Here is a 24,341-nt window from a genome sequence, read left to right on the forward strand (position 1 = left end):
GCAGCGGGCGGGTCAGGAGAGGTCTGCCACGCCATGTGGTCACCTCTGGGGTAGGCGGGAATCGAACTCATGCGGAAGTGGCTTTAGTTTCTCAGTGCAGTGCTTTAACCGGCTGCGCCACCAGGGAGGGCCAACTGTCATGTGATTTGAAGCTGCTCTGCAGTCCCTCCATTCTGAGTGTCTGCCTTTGGGATATGTGCATCTCTTTTGCCATGAGATGTCTGGCCTGGCACTGTGTGGGGGTGAGGGGAACCAGAGGTTGTCCACCTCTTTCTGGGGCTGGAATGGGACAGTTTGGTAAAGAAGTACTAGCCAACCCACCGTGCAACATATTTAAGGCTTTCTCTCTGATAAGTTTCTTATTTTGATCTTCATCAGATTCACATGCCCTGTTTCTTATCTGAAACTTATGAGGGGGAAAAGATGGGCCCTCACTCCAAGCTTAACAATGAAGATGCTCACTAACCCTGGGTCTGCACTCGTGCTCAGTGCAGGTCTTACTATTCATACATTTGGGGCCCCAATTCCTCAGTTACTTTTTGGTTTCGTGGGAGAAAAGCTCCCTCTAGTGGATGCAGATCTATGGGTCTACATAGAGTTACTAAGTGTCTAGAACCATTCACCAGCTCCAAAATAAGAGGCTGATACCCTAATACTGTATCCTGAGATAGGGTTCTTCTGGGTTACTCACTACTCAGAAATGGCCTTCTATCCCAGTTCACAAAGATCCTGAGGGAAGGCTGTTGAGGGTCACCGCAGAGTTTACAATCCTCGTAAGCCCACCTTCCAGAGATTACTGCTAAAATCTAGAGTCTCAGCAGCAGTTGGAAACAGCTGAAGGCCTTTACATTGCCACGGAGTACGGAAGTGGAGGGAACACTGGCAGGCTGGGTGCCAGGAAAATTCAAGATGACTTCTTGCAGAAATCTAGCAGTCTCCATTTGGCTTCTCCCTCCAGCTCAGGGAGGATCCTCTGACTTTCTGAAAATCAGGGAAAGTAACCACTACAGAAGTCTCTGTAGGCAGGTCTCCTGGTCTAAGAGTATAACATGCCCACTCACAACAGCAAAGTGATTGACTCCTTTAGTTTTAAGAGTTTTTCTCTGCAACTGCAGAGAAAGGGTGAATTGAACCAGTGTCCAAATTCCAGCTCTGTCAACCACTCTGGGAATTTTCGCAAGTCACTCGGTTCCCTCTGGTCTAATACTTCCGTCATAAAATGATGGGTAATCACTGACCTGTCTGTTCAAAGGTTGTTGTGAAAGTTAACTAATAAAATACTTGTGCAGGGCCATTCCTGGTGGTGCAAGGAGTTAAAGCGCAGCACTATGAAGTGATCCACAGCCACTGCAGCACAGAGTTCAATCCCTGGCCAGGGAGCTAACCCACATGGTGTAGCAGACCTCTCCTGCCTCGTTTGCTGTTCCCCTCAGCAGTGTATTTCAGTCAATCTGTCTGTTCTGCTTCCTACTCAGTCTCTGGCAAATCCTCTCACCTTCCCGTATTGCTGGCCTGTACCCCAGCTCTTGTATGCATAAATAAATCTTTAAAATAAAATACATGTGTAAGTGTTCTATGTCTATACAAGAAAGATATTTAAATTCAGATATAAGGCTAAAATCTTATTTATGGACCTCTGAACATAGGGCCCTATGGTAATGGGGCTTTTTTTTTTTTTGGTAAGGGGGCTTTCAGATAGGCTAGGGATGAATGGCAGAAGCAGATGAAGGCCTCAAGAAAGAAGGATCAGGAAGGGTCAAGAAAACAGTCTAAAAGAAAATTATGCCCTCAAAAGGCAAATGCATTGCTCAGACAGCTCTGCCTGGCTACTCATTATACCAACAGGGATACACTAAGGTGCCCCACAATGTAAGGCAGCATTAGTCTAAATTGCAGGGAGGGACTCCAAACACAGAACACATTCCAAAACCAACCAAAGTATTTCGGATAGCTCAGTGCTCTCTGGCTATGGCATTTCTTCTCAGATAATAAAGACCTAACTACACTGCTGAGTCTGATGGGCCTTTAGTCAGGAAACCCCTGTCCCCAGCTTTGCCCACAATTATAGTTCACTTAGAAGCTATACATCAAATACTTGAGAATATAACAGATCCTTAAACCTGTATCAAAACCCCTTAGGGTCAGATGGGATTCTATGTGTTATGCAGGATCTTGATGAAACTTAAGAGCATCACCCTGTAATCAAAGAAATTAGTATTTCTGCAGCAAAACTGCAGGCAAGTGGGATCAATATAGGCTATGAATAGTCCTAAATCAGTTCAGGACAAGTTTGCTTCCAGCTAAGTTTTGTATCCATGTTTAGAAAAAAAAGGTTTTGGTGTTTTTTACCTTTCAGAAATATAGATAAGAGATTAAGAACCCATGTAAAAAACTCTATGCTCCAATATTCTATTCTAAGAATAGGACTATTGCTGATGGGAATGTATTGTAACCTTCAAAGACACCAAGGTGAAAACGGAGCTAAGAACATTATAAAAGGCAAAAGGATTTTCAAAAGAAAGATAAACAGAATCTAAGAAGTAATATGATTAGCTCAGAAATAGATGTGCATCAGGGATAATAAGCAATCAGCTCAAAGTGTAACAAAAAGATACTTCAAATGAGTGTCCTCAAGAAGATCATAAATTCATGCTACATAAATTAAATTATTAAGAAGCTGGCTGATCTTAGCTATAGGTAGAGCAATGCACTTCTTTGTTAACAAGAAGAAAAGAGCAATCAGAAACTCAAGAAAGAAATGATATCTAAATACAAAATCTGGGCCCTTCCTGGAGATGCAAACCCAGAGGTGATCCACATGGCGCAGCACACCTCTCCTGTCTCAAATGCTCCCCTCAGCAGTGTACTTTGTCAAGCTGCCTGTTCTGCTCTCCACTCTGTATCTGGTGAATCTTCTCACTGCTCCTGCACCTTTTTAAAGATTATATTTATTTATGCATGCAGAACTGGGGTATAGCCAGAGGTGCAGGAGTGGTGAGAGGATTTACTAGAGGCAAAGCAGGGAGCAGACAGGCAGATCAATGAAGTACATTGCTGAGGGGAGCAGTGGACTGGTCAGGAGAGGTCTGCTGTGCCATGTGAGTCACCTCCCCAGTGAGGGATTGAACTCATGGTGAAGTGGCTGAGGTGAGATGGTGCTGCGCTTTAACCCATTGTGCCACCAGGGAGGGCCCATTAATAAATCTTTTAAAAAATTAAAAATACTAACACACACAAAATCTGATTGTCAATGACTCACAAGAGACTACCTCCATTTCTTGGGGGTGAGGGGGTTCAAACATCTTGAAATTATCCTTGACTCTCCTCTTACACCCCAAATTAAGGAAAACCCAAAGGAAATTCTGTTGGCTTTACCTTCAAATAGATCCAGAATCCATAACTATTATTAGCCCACTGCCAAAATCTCCTATGAGGATTATAATATGCTAGGATCAGCCTGCTTCCCTCATCACCCTCCTAATTCAGCAATCTGTGGGTTCCTTCTAAAGCAAAGTAAATACTAGGTTGTCAGAAAAGTCATGCATAGAAAAAAATGTCACAACTTTTCTGACAATCCAATATTATGCTCCTCCTCGGCTTAATATACTGCAAGGATTCCCATCTTGCTCGCATAAGCTCAATTTCCTTTTCTGACCAACAAGACCTTGCCTGGTCTGGCCCCAGAGACTTCTATGTACTTCCCTCTTCATTCCAGTCCAGGCAAGCTTCATTTGGGGGGCCCTTTCACTGATAGTTCCCTATGCCTGCGACCCTTTTCCGTCCACTCTTGGCTCACTTATCACCTTCTCAATGAGGCCTGCACTGACTTAAAACTACAATTGCCACTTATCTTTCATCCCTCCTCATGCCCTTCCCCAGCTTTAAGCTTCCCCATAACATACTAGTCTTCTATTTTTATTTATTTATTTGTTAAATTAGCTGTTTAAGGTTTGTCTCTCCCTGGAATATAAGCTCCTAAGGACAGGACAGTTTTCATTAATGTATCCAAAGTACACAGAGCTGTGACTGACTCTGTAGTGAAGAGGTTCCATCAGATTGTGATATTTCAAAGTTTCTTGTAAACCACAGCATTACTGTCCACATCATTATACGTCCATTTCTCGGACCCCCTTCACAATTCTTAGTTGTTTTTTTTTTTTTTTATTTAAGATTTATTTATTTGTGCATACAAAACTGGGGTACAGGCCAGAGGCTCAGGGGCGGTGAGAGGCTTCACCACAGACAGAGTGGGGAACAGAACAGGCAGATCAACGAAGTACACTGCTGAGGGCAGCAGCGGGCAGGTCAGGAGAGGTCTGCCATGCCATGTGGTCACCTCCGGGGCAGGCGGGAATCGAACTCATGGGGAAGTGGCTTTAGATTCTCAGTGCTGTGTCTTAACAATTCTTAGTTTTTAACCATAATTTACAGACCTGTTTTAAATCTACCCTAAATAAAGTATGGGCAATTTAACTGCTATTATAGAACAGATATAAATATTATACACTGACCATTACAAAAGAAATATTATGATGGTAGCTGGCGATCAAAAGGGAGAAAGAAAGCTAACACTAAAAGCTCTTCACTATGTAGTATGGAACTAGAAGAAACTATCTCATATTAATGGATCAAGAAGTAGAAGCTTGGAGCAGATTAAAATTATATAAACAATCATAGAAAAACAATAATTAAAAGACTGGAAGAAAAGGGAGTATAGTAACTAGCATAGGGGAGTTAATTTCTTCCTCACGTCAGACTTGAATGAGAATATACATATGGTTGGAGATGTAAGTGAGCACACTAAGAAATGAAAATCTAAAGATGCTTCTCTCCAGGGAATAAAAATGGAGTATAGAATGGTGAGGGGGAAGGACATGAGCTGTGTGTCTTGTTCCCTCTGGTGGTATTTGAAATTTTTTTTAACTTGATGGTTGCAACACCTATACAACAACAAAAACTCAGTAACAATAAAAATCTACCTGTGGTTTAGCCTGCCCAGCACTGAGCAGAGCCCCCACCTGGACTTCATCAAACTTCCTCCTACGAGGGGTTTCTCACCACCAGTCTCCAGATGCTTGGAATGACATTAGGCTTGGAATGACAAATGTGAAGATGTAGAGCCCCTTCATTTGTGCCTGGGCATCCATGAGCGTAATGTCACTGTGGTAAGTGTGTACTCTAATGAAGAGTAAAGTGAAGTCTTTTAGTTTTCATATTCTCAGAGCTCCTGCAATTCTGATGGAACCCTTTTTCTTATCCTATATAAACCATCAATTGGGCAATTTGTCTTGCTTTTCTCTTTTTGCTGGCTGCCAGAAGATTAGAGCCAAATCTAGGGCCTGCCCTTAATAAAGGCATTTTATGGTAAATAAAAAATGTGATAGTTTTATCTCCAGCTCTACCTTTGTCTCTCTTTTTTTCCTTTACCCTTGCTTTGCTTTTGCTTCTTCACCTTTCCATTGTTACTGCTTCCTGCATTTATTTGTAAATCACCTTTATTCCTTTCAGAAGTATTTTCTTTCATGAGGGGAGGAAAAGGCTTCAGAAAATAAAGTGATGACAGAGCATAAAATCTGAAATTATAAATTCTCTTACTTACAAATAAAGGATCAGGGGTTTGCCCACGGTCACACAGCTGTCTACTACCAGAGTGGGGCAGACCTGGGATCCCAAACAGCCTAATGAGCTCACCAAGCCCTTGGATTATGGAAGACCAGGCAGGGTGACATGACCTCAGCAGGAAACTCCAGCAGGAGTCCACGCTGCCTTCTCCTAACGGCAGGCAAGGTGAGGCTCTGCTTTACCAGGGGTAGCGAGGAGGGAGAGTGTCCTTTCCTTACCCTTCAAATTAGCTTTGGAATAAAATACACTAAAAAGTCAATTGAAAGTTTGATCAAGAAAAAGTATTAAAAATAACCTGACTTTTACATGTCACATATGCTAATTGTATGACATTGGCTCCTTTCGGTCTCAGTTTCATAGTTCGTAAAGGTGGGAAAATACCCATTGTAATGAAAATTAAAATATAAAAAATTACCAAATGAAATATGTAAAGCATCTAGCATAACCTTTGGCACAGTAGGGACTCAAAAGTTAGCCCTTTAGACTTTTTCACTTACATTTTTTGACCTATTGTAGAGTTTTCTTGAAAGAGCAAATCAACATCTATGTCAAAGTTGCAAGTGGTAATGCACCAAGTCATTCCTCCCACAACCTGCAAAACACAAAGAAAACATTTATTTTCTCTTTCCAGTTTGGGGTGAGGGTAAGAAGACTGATAAACTATAACTAGTTGTCCCAGAACCAGTAAACACAAAAAAAGCGTATGTACATTCTGATTCCAGCAGCTCTCGGCCATCTAAAACAACAGTGTCAAGTGCAACTTTCTGCTCTGCCCAGTGGCTACAAGGCACATGTGGTTACAAGTGCTGGAAATGTGGCTATGTGACTGACTTTTATTACTACATGGATCTACTATACGTAGATCTTCTATATAGTAAAGGGGACACAGATATTAATTCTCAATCAAGAGAAGTCTTAACCCAGTTTCAGACAAGTGCCAGATTCCAGAAGAATTAAATGTTTTACGGACTAAGCACGTGAATAGCCAAGACCGTGTCTCATGACTTAATTTCCACACATTTTACTGTTTTTCAATCTACCTACAGGAGAGATGAATCCCTGTTCTACATTTCTCACAAGATTTCTCTGCGATGCAACTGACAATAAGGTTACAAATCCATTTGGAATCAAAAACCTTTCAGACAAAGCTTGAAAACCAGAAAAACAAAAGCATCAACAAAAACACAGCAACTCTTATCTCTGGCTTTGTTGTAGACTCAAGTGAGAGGGCTGGTAAAACAAATTTCAGTCCCCAACCCAGGCACAAGTAACCAGAATTTCAATGGGTAAAGCCTATACATCTGTATTATAAAATGGCCCACAATGATTCTATTATGTGGCCAACCGTGCATTGCTGCACAATGGCATACTCAAACTTTCCTTCTACCAGGAAGAGTTTCTGGCCTGTCTTGTCTGATCAAGATGCTTCAAATCTGTGCACAGTTCACTGATGAACTTAACTGCATCAAACCACTTATTCTATACATGTAGGTTTGTGTCTCTCCCACTGTGAAGACACTGGTTTCTTAAGAGTACAAGGTCTTTGTGCTTTCAACTCCTATTATTATGTCTTATGCACAATAATTGCTTAACATTCTACTGAATGAAAAGACTTCATTCCATATTGAATTATCCCTCCTCCAAACTTAGTATTTACCATCCAGAGAATATCAGGCACACTAATGGGGGACTGCTTATTAACTCATATTATTTCATATTGCAGAAGCTTTATCTCCTGGACATTCCTTGAAAATAAATTTTTTTTTCTTCTCTCATTTCTCAAAGCTTCATGCATGGTGAAGCAAGTCAAAGCATATCTACTGATAATATTTTCTTTTAATAGAAAGTCTGAACACTTCCATAATGAACCTGAATTGGAGAGAATGGAAATGTGGACATAGAGAAAGTAAAACACAATCTCCGCCTCCCTCCATGGTTTACCATGCCACCCTGACAAAGAATAGCCTAATGCTAAGAAAGATTTCCTCTTACCTTGTCAAAAGGTGACAAGCCTTTAATTCTTGCCCTGAAATACCCAGCAGCCACCAAAAGCTCCAGAATTTCTGTTAACTTGACATTTTGTTCTTCATCTTCTCTTGTTTCTACCTAAGAGAAAAGGTAAAAGTTAAGTTGATAAAAGCTGCCTTGAATTAAAGAACACCAGGTATATTCCCTGATACTACAATCTCACTGCCAAGGGTCAGATGACACAATCACTGCATTCATGCTGGAATGTGGGAACATAGTACTGCAGAGCCAAAAAGAACTGGGTCCCTAATCTTCAACCAGTTGTTAATCGCCACAGTATAAACTATTCATCAGATGCTGAAAGAATCCAGAGAAAGGAAGATTATTGCATATTACCTCCCTGCTTGCTAATATATACAGTCTACCTGACAAGCTTCTCAATTAGATTGTAAACTCCTTACATACAGGTAAGAATGAGTTAGGGTTTTTTTGTTTTCAATTTTATATTCATGTTGGCCCCAGAAGTCACTAACAAAAAGAGCAAGAACAAAAAGGGACTTCAAAGAAGTAGCCTCATCTGCACTCCTTTTTTTGATTTCTGAAGTAAATACAAAGAAGACTCTCAACCCATATAAACTAATGGGCAATTACCTAACAGGATTATCTTAATAAAATAAATTTAATAAATATAATTATATAGGGATTTAATTTAAAAGTGTTAAATTATAACCCACTTTCATTTCTAGGCATATTTACAGCTTAAATTTGTCTAAATATTCTAGTACTTTTGACTCCAATTACTTTTATGAATTATGCTCTCTTCTTTGATTCCTGCAGAAAATCAAAAACTACCTGGCTCTATAAAATACTATCAATGTATCCTGGTTCAAATTCTTGTGCACCTCTAATACTACCTTTCTCAACAATGCCTGCTGAATATTCCATTTCTCTGCATCTCACATTTATGCTCCTTTCTCTTTTACTTATACTTCATTGCAGGACTCCTGCAATTACCTCTCAATTTTTCTACCCTGTTAATTTGTTTTGCTCATTACTTCTTACATCATAGCTTTCATGCTATCCCTCTTTAATTCACAACCTAGTCCTTATCATAAGGAACCATTATAATATAAGATAAACTCCATACTTTTCAGTTTGGCTTCGAATCTTTGCCTACAACTTGTCTTTCTTTTTTGAAAGATTTATTTATGCATATAGAACTGGGGTACAGGCCAGAGGTGCAGGGGCGGTGAGAGGATTCACCAGAGACAGAGTAGGGAGCAGAACAGGCCAAATGATGAATGAAGTACACTGCTGAGGGGAGCAGTGGGCGGGCCAGGAGAGGTCTGATGCGCGATGTGGATCACCTCCAGGGTGGTGGGTATCGAACTCTTGCTGAAGTGGCTTTAGCTTCTTAGTGTTGTGCTTCAACCTGCTGCACTTCGTCCTTAACTTCCATGCCGGCCATCACCCCCTCCCCCCACTACCACCAAATCCAGATATGGCTATGGTCAACCTAGAAAAATACTACTTGATCCCGTTTCTTCACTGTTCAGGCCACCTCCTCTTCCCAATATTCTCTAGCCACCCAGAAGCCATCTTTATATTCTAGCTCCTATACAATGCCAACCCTGACAAATACAGGCTGACTTTGTTATTCCTCTGCAGTTCTATTTTCCATCCATAGCATTCACAATTCAAACTTTCTGAGCAACATGTCTCAAGTTAACATACATATTTGTCTTTCCAAGTGAACTATTAACTGGTTCAGGAGAGGACTCATTTATTATTCATCTATGTTTATTCCTCTGTTCTGAACAGCACTAGGCTCAAAAGTCACACATTAAATATGGAATGATATGCACCATCATTACATAAAATGTGTGCGCTAAGTCAGTCATGGATTAAGAATATGTTTTCATAGTCATAAAGCTGATAATGAAAGTTTAAGTTTATTATGAAGTACAAACTGACAAGAGAACAAGCATAGATATTAACATAGTTGAACAAAAAACAATTAAAGTGACTAACTGCTTGCAATAAAGGATGATGGAGGTAACAAATTTGAGCTACTGCTTATTTCACTTCTCTCTTGAATGACACTGGTTCAGTCTATCAAATACCGTGAAGGTTAGCATTCACAAATTCTAGTGAGCATGCAAAAAATAAAGTAATATTAATTATTTACAACTTCTTTGTGAAAAATATGGGATGGTTCAGAAATATCTGTAAGTAGAGAGACAAAAAGAAAAAGCAAAGAGCAGTAAGATGTGCAAAGATAGAGAAGAGAATGGAATGATACAAGTATTTTTGTAAAACTCCTGGGCTGTGAAACAGGAAACCTTCATTTGTTTGACCATCATTGATATGTAAACACCTCTGAGATGATAATACTTTACAGAATGATCATACTTGTCTCAATTTGTACCCAACGGGCACCCATTAATAACCCTAGGGAAGAAACATGACCCATGCTTCTTTCTACTCACCCCCAAGTACAAAAGTGTATGTTTGTAAAAGAACCTGTGAAATAACTTTGGCAAAGCATACCAACTTAAGAGTATTAATAAGACTGTAAATTAACTTCAAAGATTAACACAGAAACAAATGGAAACGGGAATAGAAGACTACTCTCTTGAAGCCATAAAAAGCTACCAGGATGACTAACACATCAACCACTGATAAAGGGCCCTCCCTGGTGGTGCAGCGGGTTAAAGCACAGCACTAAGAAGCTAAAGCCACTTCAGCATGAGTTTGATCCCTGCCCAAGAGGTGATACACATGGCACAGAAGACCTCTCCTGACCTGCCCACTGTTCCCCTCAGCAGTGTGCTTCACCAGTTGGCCTGTTCTGCTCCCCACTCTGTCTCTGGTGAATCCTCCCACCTATGCCTGCACCCCTGGCCTGTATCCCAGCTCTGTATGCATAAATAAATAAATCTTTAAAAAAAAAACCTGATAAAATTCTAATAAAGATTACTGTAGGCTTTTAAACCAGGTGTGTTAATTCTTCAATTGCCCTAAAATTACTTCAGCAAGAAAGCAAGGCCAAGTTACCCATTTTTCTATTCAGCCCACACAATAAAGGGTAAAAACAACTTATTTTAATGAATTAACCATCAATAACTTAGTAATGACACAGATTAACCATACTCATATAAACTGTTCTGTGAAATGAATGATAACAATTTGTTTATATTCAACCTGTCTGCCTCCAAAACCAAGAGCTCCTATCAGTCAGAAAGAGTTAACAAAGAATACAAGGAGAAAGTTGCTTTGTATTTTAGAAAAACTCCTACTGGTCATACTATGGGGCACCAAATAGCAGGAATTTCAGGTAGAACCCAAGAGACTAGACAGAAGCCTACAGCAAAGGCCGGAATAAAGAATAAAGCCTAGAATAAAGGAGTGGCAAAAAAGAATTATCAAATCAAGTATCACAGCACATACATATCCTATTCTTCCCAATTCCTGAGTTCCATCAGAGCAACTCTTTCACCCCTTTCCCACCTCCCCCCCCCCACCCCAGTAGGGTTTTGCCTAAAACAAGGGTTCTGAGATTGTATTTGCTAGGTTTTTCTTAAGATGACAGAATGATCTTGAATTCTAGGAGCACATATCAATAGGCTCTCTGCCCTGCTAGGACTAGATACCAGCTTTTATTCATTGAATGATTCCACAATTAGTGGCTATTTGTGGGATGAAAGAACTGTGGGCTTAGGGGTGAAGCAAGACTAGTACAGGCAGCTAAATGTGAGGACCACTGACCATGTCAAGGAACAGTTTACCAAATGCCTAGTTCAGAACCTTCAGAGGGACAGGGGTACAGCATAGATTCAATTTCTTTCAAGAGTCTAGTAAACTTAACTAGCTTTTGAGTAAATCAATTGCACAAGACGACACACAAACCAACTAGCCAAAGGAACTGCAGTTTCCTTCATTCAGAGCCAATATGGAAATACAGAAACCATTGACTGTCCTCTCCCACCACCGAGTGGGAGATATCCTAAACACCTCTAAAAGGAAGCTACTCACGACCTTCTGGGGAAGCAGCCACGTTTCACCAGGGTCTCAGTACCTGCACCCGGCCCACCACAGAGCCCCATGAGGGCGCGGTGCCACCCTGAACCCCGTGGCGCGCTGACCCGGCTGGACACAACCTCGTGCGCGCTTGGTTCCCAAACTTCCTCCTGCCAGCCTGCCCCGGGAGGGGATAAAAGTCCGGCAGCGTTTCCTATTGACATCAAGGCGGGCGGGGCTAGTCGCAGAGACCCCACCGGCCGCAAGCAGCAGCGGCTGGAGCAACAAGGTCATCGCCCTTTGCACAACCAGAGCCGGACCGCCCCAGCGCGCGTCTCGTGACTCCGGGGCGCAGTAGTCTCGGCCCGCGGGGACAGCATTGAGGCGTTGGGGATCCGGGGAAAGCCCAGGAAAGCGGGAAAAGTGGAGCCCCGGCTCCAGGGCTCCAGGGCTGCTTTCAGGCAGGTACTGGGCTGGGAAGGCCACCTCGGTCCCAGGGGAACGGGGAGCGGCTGAAGTCAGCCCCGCCCACGCCCACCCGGGGAGCCCGCCACCTCCCGCAGCTGACAATGATGGAACTCCCAGGGGGGTACATACCGGGGAGAGACGGCTAGACGCCCCAAACAGAGCCCAGGCCCCCTTAGCCTGCTGCCCGCGCGGGCTCGGCCCCTTCTCTGGAACCCCGACGTGTCAGGAACCGGGAGTCCTTACCTCTGGGAGACCCTGGCCCTCCGGCCCCTTGGGCAACCCCATAGTAGGGTCCGACTGACTCGCGGCGGTAGCGAACCCTCGGAGCGTCCGGAGGAAGCTGTCTCCGGTCACGAAGCTGCTACCGGGGTGGAGTGCAAAGCAGAAACTTCCTCCGCTGCAGCCGCCGCCGCCGCCACAGTCAGCCCGGAGCGCCACGGCCCGGCCGAGCATGCGCGCTAAGGCGAGCGCGCTGCGCGACTGCAACTGCGCCTGCGCGGGGCCAGCCCCTGTCAAGGTCCCTCAGCTCCGGCTCCGACTAGCGGCGGTCCTTTCCCTCCGGCTGGGGCCAGGCGTTCTGCCTCAGCTTCCCTCCAGGGCTCTGGATTTTTCTCCGAAATGCTTTATGAAAGGGACTATTGCTGTATCTTGAGAAAAGTTTTCCTTCGGGCACCGGCTTCTGCTGTTCACGGGCATCGGATGCCCCAGGTGGGTTCCGTCCTCCAGAGACGGACTTCGGAGGCGGGTTGGGTCCCGAATCAAAGTCCCAGAGCGACGCGCTTGGGGACCCAGAATCAGGGTGTCCTCTAATGAACGCACACTTGGACGAACTACTCCACACACGAACGAGTCACACTCGTGCCTCGCTGGCGCCCTCAAGCCGGTGCAGCTTACTACCTAGGAACCTTATTAGGATATTGTCCTTGGCCTCTTCTCTACCTCCCGCCTCCCTCACATCCATCTCAAACTACCTTTGTGGGGGAAAGATTATCTCTGGGAGTGTGGAATGGGTTTAGGCATTTTGGCTGCCACGACATTTACACGATGCATTCCTCGTCTGTTTTAGAAGATGACACGAAAAACTGTCTCCCTGGTCACAGCCCCAGTCCCTCCACTCTTCCACGCCTTGTACTAGTTTCATAAAAAAAAAAAAAAAAAAAAATGACTCCTGAAAACTTTCACTGTAGAAGAGATTCTATCCTGTGTTGGGGAGTGGTGTGTGACACTGAGCTACTTGAGATCAGTGTGTGTGTGTTTGTGTCCTCTGCATGGCTAGAATCTTAAAAAGTAGATACTTAATATAAACGATTGTTCTTGAAGCTATTCTGTGCCCCTCTTGTTCTCTTGGAGTTTATCCTGATGGAACAGAGATTTCTCTGGAACCGGAGTACACAAATTGGAACATCTCTAAGAACAGCCATTACCTTCTTAAATGAAGTTAGCAAATTAATGCAGAACTGTGTACCGCTCACCACTTCTACCTCTCCCTAGTCCCTAATAATTTGAGAAGTTTGAATTTTCAAGTTAAGATATTGAGACAGATATTCTGTTATCCAAGTTCTGTGACATCTTGCCCTTAGCCATTGTAAAGGCAATGAAGTTCAACTTCTAAGGTGGCCCTCTCATAACTTCGCAAGTATGTTATTTTTGCAATCCTAAAATTGTCCTTTCCTGAGGTAGTGTAGGGCAAGGGAATGTGAATGTGATACTTTATAGCCCCTTTTGGGTGAACAGACAGGTGTGGATGTCCATGGACAGGAGGCAAAATCTCATCTCGTAGGCAAGCCTAAATAGCTGTATATAAAGCAGCCTAGGGAATAGGGCCTGAAGAATAACAGGATTCAGGTAGGACACGAGAGGCCCTATTGTAAACACCTTTGCAATGTTTTAAATAAAGCAGCTATCTTTCCCAGTAAGAAATTGTCCTGTTTTATTATTTGCATTGAGTGATAGTAGCAGAGTTGGGTTGGCATCATGCTTTTTTCCCCCCCTTCAAAGATCCTAGCAAAACACTCTGGCAGCAGTCAAGGAAGTTCACACTGCTCACATTTGATAGAGGAACCCCTGCACAGCCTTGGAGAAGACCTTGAGCAGACAGTGTCAGAGAAGATTCTGTCAGATAAAGGTATCTTTCTCCCTCTTTCCTAACTTAGAGCACCCACACACACTTGTCTACCCAGTGAATATTTTTGGAGTGAAGGCCATACTTCCCTGCTCTGCACATCCAGGACAAAGCTATATGCTGGTTTTCTAAGTGTGAGATTCTCAGAACATCATACATACTTTCTTGAGTAAAAAGATAGTAAAGAGGGTCCTCCCTGGTGGCACAGCAGCTTGGAGTGCTGCACTGCTTAAGCTAAGCCAAGGCATGTCCACTTCAGTGCGAGTTTGATCCCAGCCCCAGAGGTGATCCACATGGTACAGCAGACCTCTCCTGTCTTGCCCACTGCTCCCCTCAGCAGTGTACTTCCTCAATTCTCAATTTGCCTGGTCTGCTCCCCACTGTGTTTCTGGTGAAGCCTCTTTCTATCCCTGCACTTCTGGGCTGTGCCCCATTTCTGTATACATAAATAAATAAATCTTTAAAAAAAAAAAAAGGACAGTAAAGAACTCCCTGCTGGGCCACCTTTATTCTAGATGATGTTTGCGATAAGGCCTCACTCATGTTGTCCTTGTGCTTCTCCCAGCTCTTCTACTCTGTGGAAAGCTCTTGCTATTAATAAAAAAGGCAATGGTGAAGTCTTGAGGCAGGAAAGGATTTAGTAGGCATCTAGTGCAATTACGAATGTTTGGGAAAGTAGAGTGACACGGCTTAGATCACACAGCATGTTTGTGGCAGTACTGGGCACCAAAGTCCCAAATTTATGCTGGTCACAATGTCCTTTGTTTATTCATCATCCTTCCACCCAGTCACAAACCATACTGAGTGATTTCTATGGTAGTGCTTCTTAAACCGGACTGCACTTTGTAAACGCCTGGAGAATTTTAAAAGCTGCTAAATACCTGGGTTCTATCCCCAGAGATTCTGATTTAATTGGCCCACAGAGAGGCCTGAATTTTGACTTTTTCATTTGCAGTATATTGTTCTATATCTACATAAAACAGAACAGTAACTTCATTATGATTATGTTTTGTTATGGATTATAGTTGCACACAAAATTTAAGACCTATAAACAAACTAAGAATCTATGTTAAATGAGTTCCTCCTGAAATTCTTAATTGTGTACTGGTCTATTTTCAAACAGTAAAACTTTATAATGCAACATCTTATATTTAGCATGTCATATTTTTATAGTAAAAATGGAGGCACAGCGGCTGAAACAGTGCAGTCCGTAAGTGCACCTTTATGTACATACACGTGTACACACACACACACACACATAGATGACGTCTTCCAGTGCATTGTCCCAAGAAAATGAAAGTTAACACAAGAATTCCAACCACTTTCATAATTTTGACAATCAAACTCTGTTACATTGGAAAATATTTAAGAAGGGTCCAACTATATAATAATAAGTAAAAATTCTTGACAATATATGCTGTGTTCTATATTTCCTAAATGAAATGATAGCCAAACTTTACCAAAGTTCTTGGTAAAGTGATTTAATAATTAAATATTTCTTCCTTGGGAGGACAAGTGGGTTTTTTAAATTTCACAGGCAAGTGCAATGAGCAGCCAATTTGAGAACACCTCTGCTCTGTGCCTGAGGACAGTTCCTGTTTCTCAAGATAATTGCAGTCAGCAAACCAGACAAGATAATTACCAACAGAAATTAAACATGGAGACTAATAAGATAATAATGGGATAGAAATAAGTGCTCTTCAGAAAAAAAAAGTGTAATGTAATAGAGAATAGATAGAGTTAGAGGCTCTTGTAGAGGAAAGGATCAATCAGGTTAGAGCTCTCAGGTGCCATTGGGAGGAGACCTAAATCTCAAGAAGGTATGGTGGAGAGATCTCAGGGAAAATTCTTTTAGACAGAAGGTGCATCAGAATTATAGACAACTTCCCTTTGCTTCTCCAGACCCACTCTCACCCCTCACCTTGCTTGCTGCTACCCAACACTGACTCATAAGTCTTCATGAGCAGTGTCTGGAGTATGGGTACCCTTGAGTGTGAGGATGGTGGGGATAGGTAGTGGAACCTGGAATATAGAGTCTCAGTAGTAATTTGGCAAAGTGTATCAAGAAAGTAAAAGGTATCTTTGGATGACACTCCTACTTTTAGGATTCATGTACAAAGATCTTCATCATAATCTTATTGCTGAGGGGAAAACCTGGAGGTTAGGTAAATATTTCATACTAAGGAAGTGGTAAATGCATTATAGTATAGTCATTTGCAGCAACATCTTGTAACTAGTAGAAATGCTCACTCAGTGGGCCATGAAGGAAATACTAGCAATGTCTGCTTGTCAAAAAAGCATTGAAACATTTAAGACAAACTGCAAAAATATTCATTATCTGTGACAAGAGTTCTTACAAACGGAAGAAAATTTTAATAGAAAAATAAAAAGACTAGAGTATTCCTGATAGAAATTGTCACTGAATAAATGAAAGATGTGTTCTAAGCCTCACATTAAAAAGTTACAGTGAAGTAACTTTGCATAGAAGAAATAATTGCTTTAAAGATTTTTATCTTTAAATGTCATGGCACTCCTTAGTCACTGAGTAAGTTATTTATAAGGAGTCTGGAGGCAAAGTTAATTTTTCATCAACCATCTCTGTCCCTGCTGTGTGCTAGGCTCTGAGAGGGCTTGCAGAGTGAGTCAGCAACCCAGTAGTATTTGGCGTTTTCACAGTGACTGGGAGGTATTACCAGTAGTTAGCACCCAGCCATTATTGACATCAAACTCCTGCGCTGACTTTCAGTCATAAGATTTACTTTGATCAGAGTGTAACAGGGTGGTCCCTAGGAAAAGGGTAAGTTCCAGGTGGAGCTGAGGAGAAAAAGAGGAGAAAAGAAGAAATCTGAGAAGAGAAGAAGGAAGCAGAATGGAGAGCCAGAAGGAGACCTGAGGAAGCCACATGGAACAGCAAGCATGTGATGAAGAAACCGTGCTTGTTTCTTGACCCTGGACTGGTTAAGGCAGATGTGGGTGAGATACCTGTAGGGAGGTGACTATGGCAGTGTTTATATTGATTTTGATTTTGCTCTTTTCCTCCCAGATTTGTCTGGCCATTTCTGAACCTTTTCTATGGCTCCCAGCCAGAAGGTGCTTTAGTCTGTGGCAGACTTTCAGGCCTTGCTTTGGGCCAATCCCTTTTAGGTTGACTTTTGCCTACGAGGGGATGGGTAACTTAGGTGACTGATTTAGAAATTATATTCTTTGTGTTCCATATTGTATATTCACTGTGTTAAAGTCCCTTTTCATTAAAGTCTTATATGTTTTGTCTTGATATGGCAGATGGCAGAACCCATTTGGAGCAGGCAGGTTTGGGGCTTCAGTGCTGCCCCTCTGTCCCTGTCCTGTCACAAGAGGAGTGTGGAAAAATATGAAATTGGGCAGAGGTGCTGAGAACTGTCTGTGTTCCCCTCACTTTCTCCTCCTCACCCCACCACCCATCATGAGAACAAACCCGTGGACTGTTTCTTCCTCTTCCTGGGCCCCTGAATGGGAAATAAGAGAAGGGAGGGCATCTGGACCCATGCCCTGCTGAAGGCAGCCAAACCCATGAGGTGGAGCAGTGTTTCCTGTAGCACTGAGATATGTGGCTTGTGTTCTGAGCATCAGCAGCTTGGCATAGTCCAGGCACAAAGGAGAACTGTCTTTCCAGATGCCTTAAGATTCAATCTCTGCTTGGAAAACACTGGATATAGAAAATGAAGCTGTGGGATGAAGATGCACAGTCAATAAATAATCACATTAAAAATGTATGATTGTATGTGGAACTAAGTGCCATTAACAGAGAGTTGAAAGGTTGAGTGACAAAAGTGGAACAGAGGAATGATTTTGAGTGGAAGTCAGTGAAGGTTTCTCTGTGGACATAACATTTAAGATCTGGATTGAGTGTGAGCTGGACACGGGTGGGGGGTGGGATGGCAGTGAATCAGCCAAGGGTGTACCCTCATGGACCACTGGGGGAGGGAGGGGAGAGAGAGAAGGGGATGGATGTAACCAAAGTGTGCTAAGAGCCATTACGGGACTTAAAAAAAATAATTATTTTGTAAATTAGCATGTCAGTCCTATCACTGGGGTTAATTCAGCCTTTGACTATAGAAATGACCTTGAGTTTCAAGTTTGATCAATAGCCAGATTACTCATATGAAACTCATACTACAGTTTATGTTATGGGAACTTAGTAAACAGTAAGAGCCAAAATACAACCTTTGGAAATAGAAGAAAAGGAAACCATTGCCTCAAGAAATTTTTTTCTGTGTAAGCTACATTTACATAACATGATCCTGGGAATTACAGTTTTATCAAGCATCCATGTGAGATAAATGAGACAAATCCAAAACTACTGTAGAAAAGAGACAAATACTGTTTTTCAGGACTAAGAAGAGAGATGTGAAATTAGAAATAAAGATACATTTTACTCTCATTTTCTCAAAATCAGAGGAAAATAATTTACCAAGAAATCCAAACATTATATTATAGATTTATGAAATGTTAGCTTAAAACCCTTACATTTCTTTGCGTGATAAACTGTCATAGTGTTTCAGGGTTTTTTAAATTGTATTTTAAAAAAATAAACAAATCTAGGCATCTCTCTGGTGGTACAGGGATTTATGTCTCAGTGCTATCAAGCTCTGCCAGCCAGGGAGGTGACCCACATGGTGCAGCAGATCTCTCCTGCCTCACCTGCTGCTCCCTTCAGGAGTTCATTTCAGTTGATCTGCCTGTTCTGTGCCCCACTCTGTCTTTGGTGAGTCCTCTCACTCCCCCATACCTCTGGCCTACACCCCAGTTCATGTATACATAGATAAATAATAAATCTTAAAAATATTTAAATACTCCATTTATAAATAGAATGACAAGGGAGTAATTATGATTGTCAATTAAATGATGAAAATTATAAAATATAGTCCTAGAAATTATGATCCTAACAGGTTTCTATTCTAACTACTGTATCATCACTTAGTAACAGCAAAAGTAAGAGAAAAGGAAATCAGAATTACTGATTAATATAGAGAGAAATTCATCTTGTGGTCCTGGGTCTTAAGCAGTGGAATTGTTACCAGATGGAATCAATCTAGATGGTGACTCACTTCTGTGTGGACATAAGACTGAATCCCATGCTGGGCAGAGGCATTTCTTGTCCTTGGCAACAAGGTGATGGACCAGTGAAAACCCTTGGTGGAGAGGACTCTTGGGGAGGTTCTTCCTCACTCTATAGACTGGGAGAGTAGAACTCTCTTCTTAAGAACAACACATGTGTTGGACTCTCCTTGGTGGCATAACAGGTTAAGTGCAGCACTATGAAGCTAGCTGCAGCCACTTCAGCACAAGTTCAATCCCCTGCCAGTGGGGTGACCTACATGGCACAGCAGACATGTCCTGTCTCACCTGCTGCTCCCCTCAGCTGTGTACTTAGTTAATCTCCCTGTTCTACTACCCACTCTGTCTCTGGTGAATCCTCTCACCTCCTCTGTACCTCTGGCCTCTACCCCAGTTCTGTGTGCATAAAAAAAAAAAGAACAAAACATGTGGACAAGGAGAAGTACTTGAGACTGCTTATGGCAAACATTGTTTGAGGTGAAAAAATAATGATGTAAATTTTATCAAAAGAATTTATAATGATCTCCTTAAAGTTGAATAATATATAGTGCTGAAAGTGAGCTAGCATTACATATTTAAATATGCATAAATATGAAAAACATATAGGCATACATCAGTGATATTTCAGGTTTAGTTCCAGGTCACATCAATAAAGCAGTATAGTAAATTGAATCACAGGAAGCTTTTGGTTTCCCAGTGCATATAAAAGTTATGTTTATACTATATTGTAGCTTATTATGCATGCAACAGCCATATGTATAAAATATATGCATACCTTAATTAAAAATACTTTATTGCTAAAAATATTGGCCATTATCTAAGCCTTCAGTGAGTCATAATTGCTTTCCTGTTGGAGGGTTTTATAAAAAAAAAATATATGCAAAGCTCAGTAAAGCAAAATAAAATGAGGCATGCTTGTAAATATAAAGGTGAGGGTTTAAGAAAAGCAACAAACATAATGAATTTCTAAATTTGTAAACATTTAAAATTATATAATTCAATGCTATGGATACATAAACGTGTAGTAAAAGCATGAAAGCATGCATGGGGGTTTGTTCTTGACTGTTTTTCTCTGGGAAGAAAGAAGAAACAGAAGCAGGAATAAAGGATCAGAGAGCATCAACTCTACTATAATGTTTTATTTCTCAGGGAAAGAAGATCTAAGGCAAATGTGATATCATCAATGTTTGATAAAAGTGAGTGAGAAATATATGGTTAATATATTATTCTTATTTTGGCATATTGTAATGACTTCATAATACATTAAGCTTAAGAAAAACAACTACTAAAATGAATTTAGAGAAAACAAGTCAAAGACAGAGTGAGTTTGAAGAAACCTGACTACAAACTGAAAGTAGTAGGATTGATGGAGTTTGTTTCTTTGGCACTTTTTTTTTTCGGGATGTAGAGGATAAAGTAACCTTTATTAAATTCCAGAGAGAAAGTCACTTGAGAAAAAAATATATGCATAAGTATGAAATATTGAGACACAGACTTGAACTGTAGAGTCTTAGATCTTACAAATCTCCCTTTGCAAATACATTTCTTTCTCTGTTCGATGTCAGCTCCTCAAGGAACACACATCGGCTCTGTATGTTCTGTTTATCTATATGTCCACAGTCTGCCTCAAGCAAGTGCGCTATGGATGGATGGTTGGAAGGATGGTTGGATGATGAACCAATGAGTAAGCAGAAAAAAGTAGAGGTGATATGGCACTAGTGTAATGTGCTCATCAGAGTGGCCACCAGGTGGCAGATATGACAGTCAATGATTATCCTTTCAGGAAAAGGCATTGAGATGGTAGTTCCAATGGGCCAGTTATAACTTTTCTCTTATGTAAGGTCCTGTAAGTGGAATGCACCTAATATTTAAGTGGAAAGTGAAGGGAAGACTAACCTATTACCTACTGCTTGCCTTTTTCAAATTTCATGAAGTTAAACTTTTCTGGTAAAGGAGATTTTGGTGTCCCTCTCTACGCTTCTCCCCCCCCCCCCCCCAAACAATACCTTTATGTAACAATAATCTGCTATGTCATCAGGTTTACAGGTACCTGATTAAAACTGATTTACTTCCACCATCTCTTATATCCCCAGTTTTGACTTATGATCTGTGAGTACCCCGACCCCAAACTCCTGTAACAGTGCATTAACTTGTGTCTAAAAGGCAAGTGAACGCAGGTATCCATCTTTCTTCAAGTACAAATAAAATGATGGCAAAAATGTGATTCCATTAGAACAAAGAGAATAGAAGACAAATATTATTAGAATCAGTTTTATAAAATGAGTTTTACTTGGGATAAGCAGGAAAGAGTCTGAATTTCTTCTCATCTATATTCTTTAAAGTTTTTCTGTTAAATTTCTTTTCTCCTACACTTGGATGGGTTTGTTTGCATATTCTAATGGGGGGCATTTTTGGACATCAGAATAGTGTCGTTTTAAGAATAGTCCAGTCTATATCTGTTTCAATGACTCACCCAGTTCACAGCTCTTTCCCTCTTTCCAGCTTGCGTTTGATTAGGCTATTTTATCTGCATTGATGCCTCTCTATGGCAGGTGTCCCAAAGCCAACCCATTCTGACAAAGATGCTTTTCCAAGATGTTTCCTTACTGTCTCATGGAATTTTGACCTTGACATTCTCTCTACATTTCATTAGGTGAAGCATCATGTTGCAGCTGATGTCTCATGGTGTTCCCTTAATTCTCCCTCCACATGTTCCTGATGCAAGCTCATTCTAGTGGTGCAGAGATCATAGATCATGCCCTTTCAAACTCATTTTTACTTTGCTGATTTTCTACTTAGTGTTGGAGGAAAATTCATGAGTCACTGTCTAATGCAGCTATGGAAATTTGATATTCCCGGTCTAGTCCCTCTTTTTATCTACACAGTTGTCCTAAGCAGCCTTAGGTAATTAGAAAGCATTGATCTCTCTGTACACTACTATCCTCCTCAAACCCCCCACCCCAGCCTACCTAACATTCTTTTCCCCACACTTTGCCCAGGTTGCTGTATAGGTTTCTATAGCTCAACAGTTGTTGGCTGGGGCTGAGATGTTGGTTTCTACAGTCTTGTGTGTGCGTCACAGAGTCTTGCGTTTGCTTGGCCTATGGGATGGAGAGTAGTAACTAGTTTTAATGTTCACACTCTCATGTACATCTCTTAAAAAAATATCCCTGACTCACTTTGAAGAGTCTCTAGCATCTGTCATCTATTTTCTCTGTGTCTATCTATCCATTCTTCCATCCATCCTTCCATCTATCTTCATCATGTATTTCAGTACATCTGCCTGTTCTGCTCCCCACTCTGTCATTGGTGAATCCACTCACCCACCACACCTCTGGCCTGTACCACAGTTCTGTAAGCATAAATTAATCATCATCATCTATCTTCATATATGTGCTATAGGCAAGAGGTGGGCTAAGTCACGGCATTGTTTTACTGTCTTTTAGTGAGTCTTGTATGAATAACCTAGCAACTTCCTTCAAATATGAGGGTAAAATACATTTTAGGCTTTGGGCCACAGCTCAAAATCCCAAATTTATTGTAAAATCCTCCTTTAACAACCTTATGTACTTTAATTACAATTATAATTATAAATCATTGTAATTCTAGTGAGTAATAACTAGATAATAAAAAGGCATTCTAGAAAATTAAAAATAATAAAGTTAAAACAACTCAATAGGAAAGTAAAGGAAATATCTAAGAGGTCAGATATCCTAATAGAAGACAATAGGGGAGGTGATTTTCAAAAAAATAATGAAAGGAATGTTAATATTGAAAAGATCTTCCAAATTTCACATATAATAAATGAAAAAAATGACCCCAAAGCATGTTATAGTGACATTTCACAACACTAGAGATTAAGCAATGGTGCTAAGATGTTACAGAGAGCAAGACCAAGTCATATAGCAGAGGAATAAGAATCAGAATAGCATGACTTCTCAAGAGTATTACTGGAAACTTGAACACAGAGCAGTAATGCATTCAAAATTTCAAGGAATAATTATTTTTAATATAGAATTCTGTACTCTATTGAGGTTTTAATCAATCAGAAGTTCATAATAAAATATGTATTTAAACACTTACTGGATGCTATGTAGTCTCTATTCTGCCTTTTTCCTCTCTCATAGAAACTGATGGGCTTAAAAAATTTACTCAGGGGCTCTCCCTGGTGGCTCAGCGGGTTAAAGCACTGCATTATGAAGCTGTCCGAAGCCACCGCAGCACGAGTTCTATACCCCCCAGAGAACTGGCCCACATGGCATGACAGACCTCTCCTGATCCGCCCACTGCTACCCTCAGCAGTGTATTTCAGTACATCTGCCTGTTCTGCTCCCCACTCTGTCATTGGTGAATCCACTCACCCACCACACCTCTGGCCTGTACCACAGTTCTGTAAGCATAAATTAATAAATCTTTAAAAAAAAAAAAAGTACTCAGTTAAATTCCTCCCATGAGGAATAGGATAGATGTGATCTACTTGAGAAATAAAATGCAAGTGGGTATTTTCTAGGAAAAAATCCTTCACAGGCGGTAAGATGTAGCATATACATTGTTTGTCCCCTTCTGTTCTTGTTTTTCTACCTGGAAAAGTGAGATGAGGATCAAATTAGAGCAGCATTTGCCTTCTCTTTACAAGGTCTTTCTGACTTGTGCATATTATCCCATGACTTCCTGCCTAAACTAGCCTTGAAACCTGTTGCTACCTGAGTACCAAAAATCCTCCCCATATAACAACATCATTAATTTTGTACAGTTTGTTTTCTCCTTATCTGTAGTGCCCATAATGTTCCCACCACCAGGTCACCCATGTACCACCATCATGGTCTCTTGTGTGTTTCCTGCCCCTGTTTTACTCTTTCTTTTCCCCTATAAATTCCCCCCTTCCTTTGATCAAAGCTGCTGATAAAAGACCTTATTGGTGTCTGTGTTCCAGGGGTGAGTAGGGTAGGTTATCAATTATAAACTTTTGAATGAGTAAGTGAACTGGAGAATGAAGAAACATCCTTCTGAGACACTTCCATCATCCTTCAGTACCTTAGTACAG

The 24,341-nt window shown here is 41.2% G+C and overlaps 1 protein-coding gene across 2 annotated transcripts in view; it reads right to left on the reverse strand.

The window, feature by feature from the left end:
• Positions 1-12,500, reverse strand: part of CCDC93 (coiled-coil domain containing 93) — an 85,484-nt gene extending 72,984 nt beyond the window's left edge. For both annotated transcript variants that reach the window (XM_012728032.1, XM_004674710.2), the window contains exons 1-3: positions 12,322-12,500; positions 7,615-7,728; positions 6,120-6,214 (exon numbers count right to left, since the gene is read on the reverse strand). In XM_012728032.1, the coding sequence (XP_012583486.1) occupies positions 6,120-6,214; positions 7,615-7,728; positions 12,322-12,363 (251 nt within the window). In that variant the 5' untranslated portion in view covers positions 12,364-12,500. The remainder of the gene's footprint in view (positions 1-6,119; positions 6,215-7,614; positions 7,729-12,321) is intronic.
• Positions 12,501-24,341: the final 11,841 nt, after the last annotated feature.

Source organism: Condylura cristata, unplaced genomic scaffold (genome assembly GCF_000260355.1).
Source record: "Condylura cristata isolate star-nosed mole 26May11 unplaced genomic scaffold, ConCri1.0 scaffold00002, whole genome shotgun sequence".
Taxonomy (NCBI): Eukaryota; Metazoa; Chordata; class Mammalia; order Eulipotyphla; family Talpidae; genus Condylura; species Condylura cristata.